General features: G+C 39.2%; 1 protein-coding gene across 2 annotated transcripts in view; it reads right to left on the bottom strand.

The window, feature by feature from the left end:
- Window positions 1-14253, bottom strand: part of orc3 (origin recognition complex, subunit 3) — a 75699-nt gene extending 61446 nt beyond the window's left edge. Inside the window, exons 1-4 of one of the 2 annotated variants that reach the window (XM_064335743.1) lie at window positions 14078-14253; window positions 13648-13702; window positions 5431-5528; window positions 1890-2034 (exon numbers count right to left, since the gene is read on the bottom strand). In XM_064335743.1, coding sequence (XP_064191813.1) covers window positions 1890-2034; window positions 5431-5528; window positions 13648-13702; window positions 14078-14107 — 328 coding nt within the window. In that variant the 5' untranslated portion in view covers window positions 14108-14253. The remainder of the gene's footprint in view (window positions 1-1889; window positions 2035-5430; window positions 5529-13647; window positions 13703-14077) is intronic. The other variant, XM_064335733.1, reaches the window with a different exon arrangement.
- Between the last annotated feature and the right edge of the window lie 1613 nt (window positions 14254-15866).

The raw sequence follows: 15866 nt of genomic DNA, 5'->3' as shown, positions 1-15866 counted from the left end.
GAACTCCTATGGGCCCACTTGAGTTCTCATAACTCTGTAATTAAAAAGCTCGCAGAAAGCCTAGGATCACTGCTGTCACAGACTTATATATACACACAGACAAAGTTGCTGTATGCAGTAACCAGGCTCTGCGACTTAGCTTGACTGCGGCGACTAAGCCTAGCCCATCCAGCGTGGAAACCTGACAAGATACTGGAGGAAGAACCTTGTTGATGATTAACCGGGGGGGGGGGGGGGCGTATATGCAAACCACGTTCTTTAGATGCACTGAAAAAGAGAAAACAGTTTATTTGCGTAACTTCTCCTGGTACCACTGTTCTCTCCAGGACCCAACAGCGACCACCAGAGGCCGCTACCTGCCTGAATGGGCGGACAGTAAGACTGAGCAAACTTCCCAGGCAATAGCAGTTTAGCTTATGGTGCATGTCCACTGCAACGTCAAACATCGCGTGTCGACGCGTCGCTTCACGTAGCCTGGCTGCTTGGGGGCGTGTCAAAAAAAAAAAAATGTGGTGGGCGCTGGTGGGTGTTACGAAGTCCTGCTGAAAATGTGTTCCCGTTCATGCAACGTGTATAAATATAGGAGCATCACAATATACTTTGTCTAATAAGCTTGCAAAGGAGTGGAATAACCAGAATAATATTAACATTACTCTCCAAGTATAACTGACTTAATTTTTTTTTTTTTATTATTAAGTTTTTGGGCTAGGGCTAGCGGAGCGCCATGTTAACAAGCTAGCCATCTATCATATATCAAACCGGATAATTCGCCGCCGATTTTAAATCCAGATAACATCCCAATATATCACAAACCCGCCATGGACCGCAACAAGAAGCTAGTAATAGCTGCTCTCTACCTCGTATAACACCGGGAATGCAGCTACAGAAATGATCCGTTTTTCCTCCATCCTCAAAATGCGCTGAACTTTTTTTAACGAACAAGATTTTGGCTAGCTGGCTGAAGAAACAGCAGCACAGCCTTCACCTGATTGGCTCAATGTAACGCGCTAGACGGACTAATTTGCATAAAGTTGAGCTCTGCTGATTAATAAATCATTTTATTAAACCCGTGTCTGTTTTGATGTTGCTAGAACGTGAGAATCTGAGTCAAAATAGCCTATCCAGAACTATATCCTTCCAGTTATTGTAAATCTTTGATTTCATTATTTGATCACAAATGTTTGTAATCTTGATTACTAATTGAAGTCTCAAATTTATGGCCGAATAATCTAGATAACTGTAATTTTATGAGACTGATTTTTGGCTGGACTGCAACAGCGGGGCCAGCCCTATAAATGCAAATGTCTGTGACTGAGTGATGAAGTTACACCATTGGTCGGCCAGTCCAGCCATATACTAGGTTCTGACCTGGTCTTTTTTAATTGTGCGGTTATACCACTACGCCTACATAAGTGGAACCCAACATGAGAATATACTGCAGCCTTACTCGGGCATAAGTGGTGGCCCGAGTAAGGCTACAGTTTATTGTAATTTCCCCGACACCACTAACAAACCGAGGAAAAAAAAGGAACACAGAGAATATTGATGTATGAGCAAAATGTCACACAAGAGGTCAATAGTACCAGGAGAAGTTACACAGATAGTTACACTCTTTTTCAGTGCATCTAAAGAACGTGGTTTGCATATATGCTGACCTTTGAGCCACGACACTGAAAAAGATTTTGCCTTTTGTTCAAGAGTCCACACACTGTCAGTCTTTTTTTCAAAATAAAGCAAGCTTTTAATTTCACAATCTGGAGTATACAAGTAAAAAGATACCATTTGCCGCAGGATTGGATAAGGCAAGCGATTACCATAGGCACAAAGCGAAATTGATTGAAATTCAATTGTATCTTCACCAACATCAACAGAAAACAGGTCAGCCTCACCCAGCACCAAGGCAGCAACGGGGATCTCACTGGCTCTCATATGAGATGCCCAATCTTCCTCTCGGGACATGAAGCTGGAGGTTGATTTCCTGGCAAACTCCAGCAGGCTGTCCAGGACCTTTTTATTCAGATCATCCTGCACTGACTGTTTGAGACATATAAATTAAACACTCGGCAAACAAATATATATTCCAAAGTAAACACATCTAATACAGCTTCAGGTATCATTCTTGCTCTCTAGGTGGAAAAACAAGGAGACACAGGTGAAGCAGGTGGGCACCACTCTTATGCTGTTAGCTCCCCCTTGTAGAAAATCTGCAGCCAGCTGTAAGTGAGTTTGTGTGAGTGAGTGAGTTACAAGCCAGGTTCATGAGGTGCTTTGCATCTAAAAAATTCTGACTGCAGGTAAAAATATCTTGGAATATACACAGCATGCAATTCAACTTATAAATGTTCTTAGGGTCCTGAAGCAAAAACTGCAAAAATAAAAAAGAAAGCCAGAATTGAAAATGTTCAATTTAAAAATATTTTATTATGACATGGACAAGCTTCGGCTTCTATAAAAATATGTATCGATAAAAAAATATTTACAACAGAATTTAAGCGCTGGATATTCTTTACTTTCAAGAGGTTAACAGCAGCCTTCACAGGCAAAGGCTCAAAGAAAAACAGCCTTCCACTGCCAGTCCCTCCAACTCAATTATCACAGTGTTTAACGCACTGAAAAAAGTTCCATTGCATAAAATTACTATTTCTTGCACCTATATTTTTAAAAGTTTTCTCCACTGAACTGGTTTCATTCATTTGAACCTCAAAATCTTCAATTCTTTCAAAAATATAAAGGTGTAAAAAACAATTATTCATAATTTTAGGTTTATCCAAAAAACTTTTTTTTCCCCCCCAGTGTGTAATCCTTTAGTACTCAGTACACCTTAATTAGGGGATTTGCAATGGAAAAATGCCGGGGTTTGCAACCAAAACAAAGTGTTGCACGACTGGCGCAGAGCGTACAGGCAGGCCAGCAGAGCTCAGGGTTCCGACACCTTTAACATCCAACCTTTTTTGGCTGGACCGCAACAGTGGGGCCAGCCCTATAAATGCGAATGTCTGTGACTGAGTGATGGTTGGCCGGTTCGGTCCAGCCATATACTAGGTTTTGACCTGGTCTTGTGTAAAGGTATTCAATAGCTGAACTGGATTACTTCTTTTGATAATATAGTATTTAACCCTGCTTCCAACAAAAGGTATCTTTATTAAATTAATTTGTTAGGTTTCAGATAGGGTAAACGTCCCTATTAAGCCCACCAAATCCGCTTTTCAGACATTTTTCATGTATACTGCCCCAATTTAAGTGAGAACATTTTAGTTATAATGAAAGTCTAATCTCTCATTTTAAGTGTCAATAATTCATTTATACCAATTTCTAATGTTTTTATTGTTTAATTTGTCAAAATATGTCAAAAGTCTGGCATGGGCTTAATGGGTACCTAACGTACCCTTTAAGCCCATGGGTGTTCCAAATAAGCCCACTTCATGATTTGTTGATAAATAAATATATATTTAAAAAATCCTAACAATACAAACTTGTTCTATTCAAATCTGTAATCTCTTAGCTCTCAATAGCTATTTTCATTTTGTCTCCACTCCTATCCTATGGCCTGTAAATGGCATTTGAAATAGGCATGACCAGCCTTTTTGCTGTGTTGTCAACACAGAAAAAGTTAAACTTACAACATGTCTTCTTTGGAATGTAGCCACAAAAATATTTACGAACAAAATCAAAACTATAGTGGAAATTACTCTTCAATACTTCATCTTTCAATATGTGTTGTCATTTTGTCTGTATCTCTATCCTATGGTGTGCTGTTGGCATTTGAAATAGGCCAAAATTTCTGGTTCAGTCAGCTGGTTGAAAGTGCAGGTGTTTTTATGAAGATTTCTGAAGACCGACTGACTGAATGAAAAACAATTTCAAGTTCAATACTAATGTTCTAAGGATAGTAAATGAGTCAATTTCAGGATTTACAATTAAATACATTTTTAAATGTTAAACAGATTTAGGATAGTAGTTTGAAAACATTGTAAAAACACATTTTAAAACCATTCAGTTCATTGTGAAGTAACATTAAAACATACAGTTCATTATGAGGAGACATCAGTCATAACATATTGAAGCTCATGTATCATTAGCCTATAACTTAAACAAAATAAACAAGAAAGATGTCAACATTTCTGCAATTTCTACTTTCTCCTAGACTAAACGTAGGCCTATGCTCTTTGAGGTGATTGTATCGTTTTAGTAAGGCTATCATTTGCTCCATGCTCCATTTTAGTAGTGTAACATAACAGGTTATAAGGTGGTCTAAGCTTTATTTTATTTGTTTGCTTCAATCTTTAGCCCACGTTGTGGTTGTCTTTGTCTTACGCTAGCAAGTCGTTCATGGCTTTCATCTTATTTTTGTAGATTTTCAATGACCTCATGATTGCGCAAATAGAATGGTCCATGTCCCTACAGCCCTGCTTTGCAGAGGATGAACTTGCGCTTCTATCATGCGTGGGCATGAACTGTAGTTCTTTCGTGTTTTAGTCATCTTAAACTAAAACTCATCTGTAAAGTAAAGATTAAAAAATTATTGCTAATGTTAAGATAGAACACAGGCCTATCCAGAATGAATTGACGTATGCAATATCACTGATATTTAAATAAGGGTATTAATTATCTGAATTATGGAGCTGATTCATCAGGTGAGGTCAAAATTAGGGAGGAAAATGGTTCAGAGGTCAAAAGGGAGAAGATCCCCATTGAAACACAGTAAAGTGGGCTTAATGGGAACAGGTGGGCTTAAAGGGAACATCAGTGAATTTATGGTTAAAGACAGAATATTTTATTCTACTCACATGACATTAAAAAAACAACTGTATGAAATAAATCTATATATGGTGCACTAACAAAATATGAAAAGTATAAATTGATCATGTAGAGAAGTAATTAGCTATATTCATTTACATCCACCTCAGGCAGTGTGATTTTTTTGCTAGAGTCCCCTTTAAGCCCACCAGGTAAAAATGTTAATTAAAAAATAAATAAAGATAAACATACACATTTATTGTCTATTTAACAGTATAATAATATAAACTGCATACAAAAATATAAACTATACATGCTTATCATGCTTTATGTCATTGCAATGAACCATACTATGTAGCTACTGTATTGATGCAGCATGTGGTCTGTTTGCTAGTGTGCTAAAACTCGTAACAAGCCGCTTCATTCGAAAAAACATCACACAGCAAAAAATGATGATGTAGTTTTTTTTTATTTGACTCAGAAGTTGCAAGTGGGCTTATATGGTACGTGGGCTTAATAGGGACGTTTACCCTAATTCCTCTATCTGGCGTGGCGTGTCATTAAACCAACAGCAACCTGACATTTGCTCCCAGTGTCATATTCAACAGCAGTTTAACAGCCTTTGCGAATCTGCCAAATTAAAATACGTTTGAAGACTACAGAGCCTGTTAAAGTGCTTTCACAAGTGCTTACCTCTGTTTCGGACTTCATGTCTTCCCATAGCTCCTGACAGAGAAGGAAACGCTGTTTGCCATTCTCGCAATCATCACTGCCATTGATGAAATAGTCCTCTGAAAAGTCAAAGAAAATTGCAATTATGCTAAAAATGAATGGATAGTATTTTTAAAACTGAAATGAACACAACAGATAGAATCAAGTGAGAGCAATAGGCTAGTCTGTGCACACACAGACAGACACAAACACACACAGTATACATACGTTTACGTACATATTGGGATGGCAGCTATGCCCCATACCTATGCAGCAATGAGAGTTTGGCACTTTTCAGGGTTCCCCACTGAAATAACCACAACAGCCACAGACTCTCAGCCGTTAAAAACATGAATTTCTGTACATTCTGACCCCATTTCAACAGACAGAACTCATAAACTTCACATGTCCACACAATAAAGCCCCAAACTAAGGGGATTCTGCATTTTCACCACACCAGGATTTCTTCTTCTCCTTTCTATCAGAAATGCTCCTAGCCCACAAAGAATGTCTCCCCATTGGTCATTTTACATACACCAGCCAATCAAAATGTCACACATACATGTAAAATGGGCATATCCGATTACCCAAGAAAATTTACAGTCTCTACAGCTTGTCAGTTTGTGGCTCAATGGTAACGTTACGGTCTATGGATTGTTGAGTCACATGTTCAAATCCCACCTGGAGCAAATTTCTTATACATGCTTATTTGCTCACTACTAATTGTCTATTATTACTCAACTATTGCTTTTGCACCACATCTACCCGCATCTGTGATGCCTGGGTACCTTAAAAAATAGCGGTGTGTAATACCACACCTGTTGTTTACGGCATTGTTGCCCTTTTAGTACAGTTTGGCTTGATTGACAATTCATTTATTCAGTAGGTGAGTATAAGCTTTCTAACAATATATAACATGTCTAATTTTGCTTTTGGAATAGCGCTTTAGCCTATATCTCAGCGTACCCAAAAGTTCTCTCATCATCCCATTCACTTACGTATTCACTCTGTGGTAGCAGTAAAATATGCTGCATATAATGAAACGTTGTTAACGATTTTTCGTAATTTCTTGGAAAATACTATTATTATTGAGGACTCCTGGGCATAGCTAAGCCATATGTTTGCTGACAGACCTAGCTGACATCGTTTTCTGATGTAAAACAGAAGCAGATAGAAATAGGCTATATCATTGATTTACTCTGTCTATTGAAAACAGATAAGTTTTCATCATTGCTATGTAAGTATTACTGCTCAAAATATTTATACCAGTTTATACCTTGTTAACACCTTCTGCTATCTAGCTGTTACCATGTGATGTAGCTTGATTGAGCATGCTAAGTGAGGAGTTTTAATTAATCTATTTCCATTCATTAGGTTTTGTTTTCATCATGGGAAAAAGGGGTCCTAACAAATATTTTTTTTTGACGAAATTAACGCCGTCTGATAAGTAGGATATTTTTATTGCTGTGAAGCGGCATGGAGACGTCGTATAAATATTGGTAATTTTGGATAAGCAGTTAGCCTCTTGTCAAAACTTCCGGTCTTTGGTCACCTAGTGTGCTGCCGACGTCACTTGGCACTACTCACGCTATACTGCTCATCACTAGAACCGCCGGGTCAACTGACCCCTTGCGCAGTAAAATGGGATGTATTTTGTTAATGTTTATTCCACATCTGTCATTCCTTGACTTTTTCTAAAAACTTGCGATTCAACTATCTATGCAAATAGAATTCTAAAACACTCAGAAGACTGTTTTTAGGAGGTTTTTTTTAGGTGTCGAGAACTTTTTTTTGGAGGGGGGTCATAGGGAATGTTTTCAATTATGTCTGCTTATGATATGGTAAAAGGTTTGTTTCTATCTGCATATGACATGGTAAATGCAGCCTGAGCAAATAGGGCTATATTTCCATTTTATTCCCGTTATTTCCCATTAATTCCCATAAATTCCCATTAATTCCTATGGAAAGTTTCCATCCTTTCAATATTCCCGGAATTTTGCAACCCTATGCCCCACCAAGTCGTAACTTGAGGGAATGGCATACCTGTCAACCCAATGCACTCACTACATGGTCAAAAGTATGCGAACAACCTGACATTCAACATCTCACCCAGAATATTATGGACATTAATATAGAGTTGGTCAACCCTTTCGGCTTTATACTAGATGTTAGAGCACAGCTGCAGGGATGTGCTTCCATTCAGTCAGAAGAGCATTAATATTATTGAAGCTACTCTGGCGGTCCAACACCTTACCAAGACACTTTATGTTGGTTTTTCTTTTAATTTGTCAACAGTCTGTACAGTGATTAAGGGTTTCATTTGGTGCTGCCGCCATGAGATCTTCCTGGCAGAGGCAAATTTGCATATATTGTTTTTTTTTTCCCCACAGGAAACGCACTAGGGTAAACGTCCCTATTAAGCCCACCAAATCCGCTTTTCAGACATTTTTAATGTATACTGCCCCAATTTACGTGAGAACATTTTAGTTAAAATGAAAGTCTAATCTCTCATTTGAAGTGTCAATAATTCATTTATACCAATTTCTAATGTTTTTATTGTTTAATTTGTCAAAAGTCTGGCATGGGCTTAATGGGTACCGAATGTACCCTTTAAGCCCATGGGTGTTCCAAATAAGCCCACTTCATGATTTGTTGATAAATAAATATATATTTAAAAAATCAATACAAACTTGTTCTATTCAAATCTGTAATCTCTTAGCTCTCAATAGCTATTTTCATTTTGTCTCCACTATCCACTATTTTGTCTCCTATCCTATGACCTGTAAATGGCATTTGAAATAGGCATGACCAGCCTTTTTGCTGTGTTGTCAACACAGAAAAAGCTAAACTTACAACTTACATGTCTTCTTTGGAATGTAGCCAAAAAACTATTTACGAACAAAATCAAAACTATAGTGGAAATTGCTCTTCAATACTTCATCTTTCAATATGTGTTGTCATTTTGTCTGTATCTCTATCCTATGGTGTGCTGTTGGCATTTGAAATATGCAAATTTGCAAACCAGAGTTTTGAACGAAGCACATACTGGTAAAAACATTGGCGCGTTACTGCGTGACACCTGCTCAGAATGGAGCATCTCCGACAAAAATCCTATAACGGATAACGGCAGGAACATGATCATAGCCGGTGTAGAAGCTCAGTTCACTCCTCACATTACGTGCTTTGCGCATACTCTCAACATAGTCTCACATAAGGGTTTGGGGGAGAGTAGTGCTTCACGGTTGTTGGGGAGAGTGCGAAGAATTGTCTCATTTTTCCACTGCAGCCCCACGGCGTGTAACATCCTACAGGATAAACAAAAGCTGTTGGACTTGCCACAACACAAATTGACCCAAGACGTGATCACCAGGTGGAACAGTTCATATGAGATGCTTGACCGTTTTTTGGAACAACAGGCAGCTATAATGGCAACTCTGATGTCAAAGGATCTGCGAAAGGGGGCAACGGATGTAAACACACTGAGCGAGAGTGATATAACCAATGTGGAGGACATTGTTAAATTGATAGGTCCTGTCAAAATAGCAACAACGGTGATGTGCGAGGAAGACCAGCCAACCAGCTCAGTCATTGCTCCTCTTCAAGCAAAACTGCTGAAACACTTACAGGCATGCGAAGACGACTCGCCCCTGGTTACAGAGATGAAGAGTGTGATGAGCGATGATCTCTCCGCACGCTACATTGGCACCCGTGACGCTCTGAACATAGGTAATTTGATCATTTTGTGCGTGTTTTAAAATCAGTGTTGGTTAATGTTTTAGGTTATTACACTATTAATAATGAATACGATACTCTTGTTCTTTAAACAGCATCCGCGTTAGATCCACGTTTTAAAGAACTGCCCTTCCTGGAAAAAGAGGACCGAGAATGTGTATACGCAAAACTTGCTCTCGAGGCTGCAGAGTGCCCGCCGGTAATAAATAATGAGGCAAGTTTCGCCCCCCATATCACCTATTAGATTATCATGTTCATTTTATATCTGGCAACGTTATCTATGCAGAGCTAATTTGATAAGTGGCATATGTAATTTTAATGTAATTTTACCGTCACTTGCTGGCGCCACATTCACTACTAAAGTTGAACCCTATTTCCGTCACGTTGAGCTGAAAGGGATAGTATTTATTTTTAACAGTTTATCGGTATTACAATTTGTGTGTGCAGTGTTACACTTCAGACATTTAACAGAGTTCACACATTCTTATATACATAGATGCCAGGGGAAAGGCAGGAGGCAGAAGAGGGAAGTTCACAGTTGTCAGGAACCAAGGAAGAGACCACAGGTGTGCTTTTAAAATAAATATTAAGTGGTGTGAATAAAAGGTTGTTGTTTTGTGTTAATCAGAACTGAGAAACATGACAATATTGAAATGCATTTCTTGTCAAATAATGCAGCTCCAGATGAGTCACCTCCTTCAAAAAAGACAGCCTTGGATGCACTGTTTGGGGATTCCTTCATCCAAAGACAAAGAAAGTCCTCCAGGGAGTTGGCCAGAGAACAAGTGACGAGGTACCGAGCGAAAGATGCATTGCCTTTGACCGAAAACGCCATGAATTAGTGGAGATCAAACGAGAGAGCTACCACTACTTTCAACTCTAGCCAAACGATACCTGTGCATCCCAGGCACCAGTGTGCCATCAGAGCGAGTTTTTAGTACTGCTGGTGACATACTGAATGCACACAGAAGTGTTCTGTGGTCAGATCATGAGGACCAGTTGATATTTTTGCAAAAAAATCAGAAGTAGTCAGCAATGAATTCTGTTAAGGTGATTTTGAGATTGCTGAATTTGCGGATGTGCTTATCTCCAGTCATTACGTCAGACACATAGGCTACCTATTCCAATCCATTGCTCAACTTAGCAGAGAATGCACATTTCAGAGCGCCTCAGAGACAGATAGAATAATACACATTTCAAATAATAGATAGGACATTGAGAAAAAATGAAACAAAAGACGAAATATCAACTCGCGATCGGAGCGCTGCTCGCAGAGTAGCCAATCGTATTATTTATTTAGACACTGGCATATAAGAACATTTTCGGATACGCTGACCGATAAAACGGTATTGAAAAAGCAAAATCAGACATGTTATACATCGTTAGAAAGCTTATACTCTCACCTACTGAATAAATGAATTGTCAATCAAGCCAAATTGTACTAGAAATGGCGACAATGCCGTAAGCAACAGGTGTGGTATTATGCACAGCTATTTTTAGAGGTAGCCGACCCAGGCGTCACAAATGCACGTATATTTCACAAAAGGATTGTCCAAGACAATATATGACCACTCAGTCGCAAAAGGGACTCTCTACGCGTAAAACCAATGGTAAGATTGTATATTTATTCAATGTTTAGTCCCAGATATTGACTGTAGAATGACATGGTATAATTTTTTTTTAAACTTTGTCTCGTTTATTTCGTTATTCAGCGAGCAGCGTTTTCACTGCTGTATTGGCATATTTTAGGGCTAATGTCTGGTTTATCTTGTTGCTACGGAATATCACATTACATTACAGGCATTTGGCAGACGCTCTTATCCAGAGCGACGTACAACAAAGTGTATAACCATAACCAGGAACAAGTGTGTCGAAAACCCTAGAGGGCAGTAGCCTACCGTTCCAAGTGCAGGGAACAACCGCATAGTTCAACTTGGACCCTGTAGGTTAAACTGATTAACACTAACACAAACAAGAACAGAAACAACGCAGTCTATGCAAAAATACAAGCAATAGTTAAGACGAGTGCATTAACTAAGTCACCTACGAAACAGCTAACTAGTTACAACCCTAAGCTTACAGTCAATTTAGAGATTAAATTGAGAATACGATTTCTCTCAGCATAATGACGGATTTAAAGATTACATTACATTACAGCGACTTACACAACTTTTTTACATAGCATTTTACATTGTATCCATTTATACAGCTGGATATATACTGAAGCAATTTCGGTTAAGTACTTTGCTCAAGGGTACAACGGCAGTGTCCTACCCGGAAATCCTGCGACCTTTCGGTTACAAGCCCAGTTCCTTATCCACTGTGCTACACTCCGAACTCACCCGATATAGTCTTCAAATGGATCCATGCCAAAGAAAAGTAATGATTCATCCTCTCAAAGCTTTTACTAACAAACCTTTAGTAGTAAAAAACGAAAGATCAACTCGCCATGCATGCTACCTGCTTCCTACGCTCATTATTTATTTAGACATTGGCAGAGTACAGCATAAATTGCGTCTTTTGTTTATATTCAATATTAGTAATTGCAGCGAGAAACTGCAGCTGTAGACACAAGATAGTTTATGTTATGGCAGCAACGAAACGGACTACATATGTATTACCGTCATTGTTTTATTATACCATCGTGTTTTCGCGCGTTTGCACAGGAACACAAAACCTACCAATAAAATGGTTTAGCTATTTGTCAGCATAATGACAGACTAAACCGACGTTCAGACCCTCCCCTCACTAATAAAAACTAGACCCTACAGTGTCGGATTACTTGCGTCGCCATGGATGTCGCTTGCCGTAAAGAAGTTTACTAGATGTCGTAACGCTTATATTTGGAGCTCCAGCTCTTCCGCACCCCACCTAATAAAAAGGTCCAAATGGCGGGCAAACCATATGGTGGACATAGGTGGTCCCAATGGCAAAGTTGTAGAGCACATTCAGATGCATCTGTCGATGAAGTTTTGTGTTGATCTGACTTACGGTGTGGAAGTTATGGTCTTTTAAACAGGATCCTTTTGTTATAGCGCCACCATCTGGCCGACATAGGTGATGTGTAGTGCCTGAGTAGTGGGGGGCCATAGGAACCCACCCACCAAATTTGGTTGGTGTACAACTTATGGTTGCTGAGCCTCAGACATTTTAGTGGAGAAAACTTCCACGCCCCAACGAAAAGGTCAAAATGGCGGGCAAACAATATGGCGGACATAGGTGGGGCCAATAGCAAAGTTGTAGAGCACGTTCAGATGCATAGGTCGATGAAGTTTTGTGTTGATCTAACGTATGGTGTCGGAGTTGACCTTAAACGCATAACCCTTTGTTATAACACCACCATCTGGCCGACATAGGTGATTTTAGTGCCTGAGTAGTGGGTTGCTCTAGGACTTATGGTTGCTGAGCCTCAGACACTTTTAGCAGAGAAAAATAAGAATAATAATCCTAACAAATACAATAGGGTTCCACCAGCTTCGCTGCTTGGACCCCTAATAATCCAAACAGATACAATAGGTTCCACCAGCTTCGCTGCTTGGACCCCTAATAATTCTAACAGATACAATAGGGTTCCACCAGCTTCGCTGCTTGGACCCCTAATAATCCTAACAAATACAATAGGGTTTCACCAGCTTCGCTGCTTGGACCCCTAATAATAATAATAATAATAATCCGAACAGATACAATAGGGTTCCACCAGTTTCGCTGCTTGGACCCCTAATAATAATAATAATCCTAACAGACACAATAGGGTTCCACCAGCTTCGCTGCTTGGACCCCTAAAATCCTAACATCTGGGGTACAGCGTCCTGCTTGACCCTATAATAATCTAACTGTAATGGGTCAAGTAATATGGACCTAATAATCCTAACAGATACAATAGGGTTCCACCAGCTTTGCTGCTTGGACCCCTAATAATCCTAACAGATACAATAGGGTTCCACCAGCTTCGCTGCTTGGACCCATAATAATCCTAACAATTACAATAGGGTTCTACCAGCTTCGCTGCTTGGACCCCTAATAATCCTAACAGATACAATAGGGTTCCACCTGCTTCGCTGCTTGGACCCCTAATAAGAAGAATTTCAAAACACAGGTCCAAGTTACATGACATAGCCTAATTTCGGGAAACACTGAGTAACACTGCTCTGAAATACAGCTCGATTAATTTTTGTGAGCGAAGATAGCCAATGTTGTTTATTGTACCTAGGCCTCATTTTGTTATCAATACTTCCACGGCCTAGATTTAGTTACATTTTAACGACTTCGAGATAGTGGTTTGTATGCGTGAGTATCCTGGCATTTACGTTAAAAACGTGTTGTTTTTTTTTTTTACATTCCTTCAAACAGGATCAGGGAGATCAAGACAAAAATCATATAATAGCACTGCTTTTCGGGTTCGCACAATAGGTGTTTGGTTTGCAGCTAGATCAGGCAGACACCATAATAAGGTTATCTCAAACTCACCAGCATCTAAAGTCCTCTTCTTTTTCTTGATACTTGGCTTGAACACAAAGCAACCCTGTAAACAATATACTTAGATGACCAAACAGCAAAAACAAAAATACGTAGCGCGCACCGCTCGTTGTATTATTGATTTCCACACTGACAAGCTAATACCAGCAGCAACCTAGGAAGTGAAAAGACTAAACGAATTCGTTTGCTAATGTTACACGACTACTAGCAGCCCTCCAACAAACAGGCAGTTGACAAGCGAGGTGACTATAAAGTCCAATAACCGTATACATATTGTATTCTTTATCCGTTAAGCGATTTGCGTTTCTGGGTTGAGTTCAGAATAGTATGCTTATATGTTAGCTAGGCTAAATTACGTAGCTAAGTCACTACCTCGGATAATTTTATCTAACTAGCTAGCAACCAAAGAGTACAACATTACCTTTGATATGGAAGCAGTAATAGCAGCCATCTGTCGCTCCTTTACACTTTATAGTTATATAAATTGTATAAACTTGAAATGGCTATTGCTGGCCAGACAATAATCCTAGTCATGCCGGGCAAATCCACCAATACCCCACGGCGTCTTCTCGTACCTTTCCCGCGGTTTCTACGTAAGCAAACGACAATTCCATTGGACTGCCTGGTGCCGACACAGAGTTCAGTGCGGTGTGAAGCTAATGACTGAAAATTTCAAAATAAAACTCCCAACGATAAAACTATTGTTACAGTGACAGTCCGTATGGGGTCCCTCGGCAATATTTTTTCCCCATACGGATTTCGTTTTCTGAAGAAAATAAGGTCTGTATGGTCGAGATAAATTTCACCAATTATTTTTAAAAAACACATAATGGCATCTAAATTCACGGTTGACACATTAATGGATGTAATGTATCTCGTAGAAACAAGCGTGACACTATTAGGCTTTCGTTAAGCACCTTATTTTCGACAGAAAACGAGAAAAAAAGCATTGGAAATGGAAACACACGGCGGAAGAAACTTCCCAGTTGGCCTACAAAAATACGTCATCTATGACACTAAAGAGCAGAAACGTCTGGTTCCGGAAGTAGAAATACCATTCATATTTGCCATCTAATTTGATTCGTCAGACATTATATATTAACCGCAAAAGGTAGACTTACCATAAGCTACGAGATTGTGAAACGATGTCATATGCTCCTTTATAAGCCATAAATTGGACCGATTTCAACATCGTTTATAAGAAATCGTGTTTTAATCACGACTTTCCGTTAAAGTACTACGCTACCCACAATCCTAAAGAGAGATGAGAACCACTCCGAAGTTGCTATGGAAACTAGAATTATTTCTACAGCCTGTGAGCTCCGTGGAGCTGGCAATTGTTGCTGGCAACAATTGGAGACTTTTGGTTAGAGGATTTCAAACTAAAAGCTCGGTAAATGCAATTTCTTAAGTGCGATTTTGTCGTTCTTCTTCTTGTAACTAATACAATTGGATATAATTACACATTATATACTCATATTTAAACCCACGCCTTTGACATTACGTAGTCCTTTCTGTAAAATCACATTCCTAACAATTGTTGCTGGTGTTTAAGCGTAGCCCGGCCATGCATTACTATACACTGTCAGTTCAGTACTGGCTCATTTGCATACCAGATTACTGCTAAAACTAAAAATTGTTACCAAATGAAAGGGGGTATAGATTTACTCTATAGACCGATACCTATAACATTACGTAGTTATTTCTGTGAAATCATGTTCCTAGCTATTGTTGCTGGTGTTTTAGTGTAGCCCGGCCATGCATATCTATACACTGTCAGTTAAGTACTGGCTCATTGGTTACCAGATTACTGCCAAAACCAAAAATTGTTACCAAATGAAAGGGGTATACATTTACTCTACAGACCCAGATCTTAAAGATTATGCAATAATTTCTTTGAAATCACGTTCCCAGCTATTGTTGCTGGTGTTTTAGTGTAGCCCAGCCATGCATTTCTATACATTCTCAGTTCAGTATTGGCTCATTATTTACCAGACTACTGCCCAAACTAAAAATTGTTACCAAATGAAAGGGGGTATACATTTACTCTACAGACCCATACCTATAACATTATGTAGTCATTTCTGTGAAATCATGTTCCTAGCAATTGTTGCTGGTGTTTTAGTGTAGCCCGGCCATGCATTGCTACACACTGTCAGTTCAGTACTGGCTCATTTCCATGCCAGATTACTGCTAAAACTAAAAATTGT

This window comes from Anguilla rostrata, chromosome 1 (genome assembly GCF_018555375.3).
Source record: "Anguilla rostrata isolate EN2019 chromosome 1, ASM1855537v3, whole genome shotgun sequence".
NCBI classification, from domain to species: Eukaryota; Metazoa; Chordata; class Actinopteri; order Anguilliformes; family Anguillidae; genus Anguilla; species Anguilla rostrata.
This window is presented reverse-complemented; position numbering and strand designations above follow the sequence as displayed.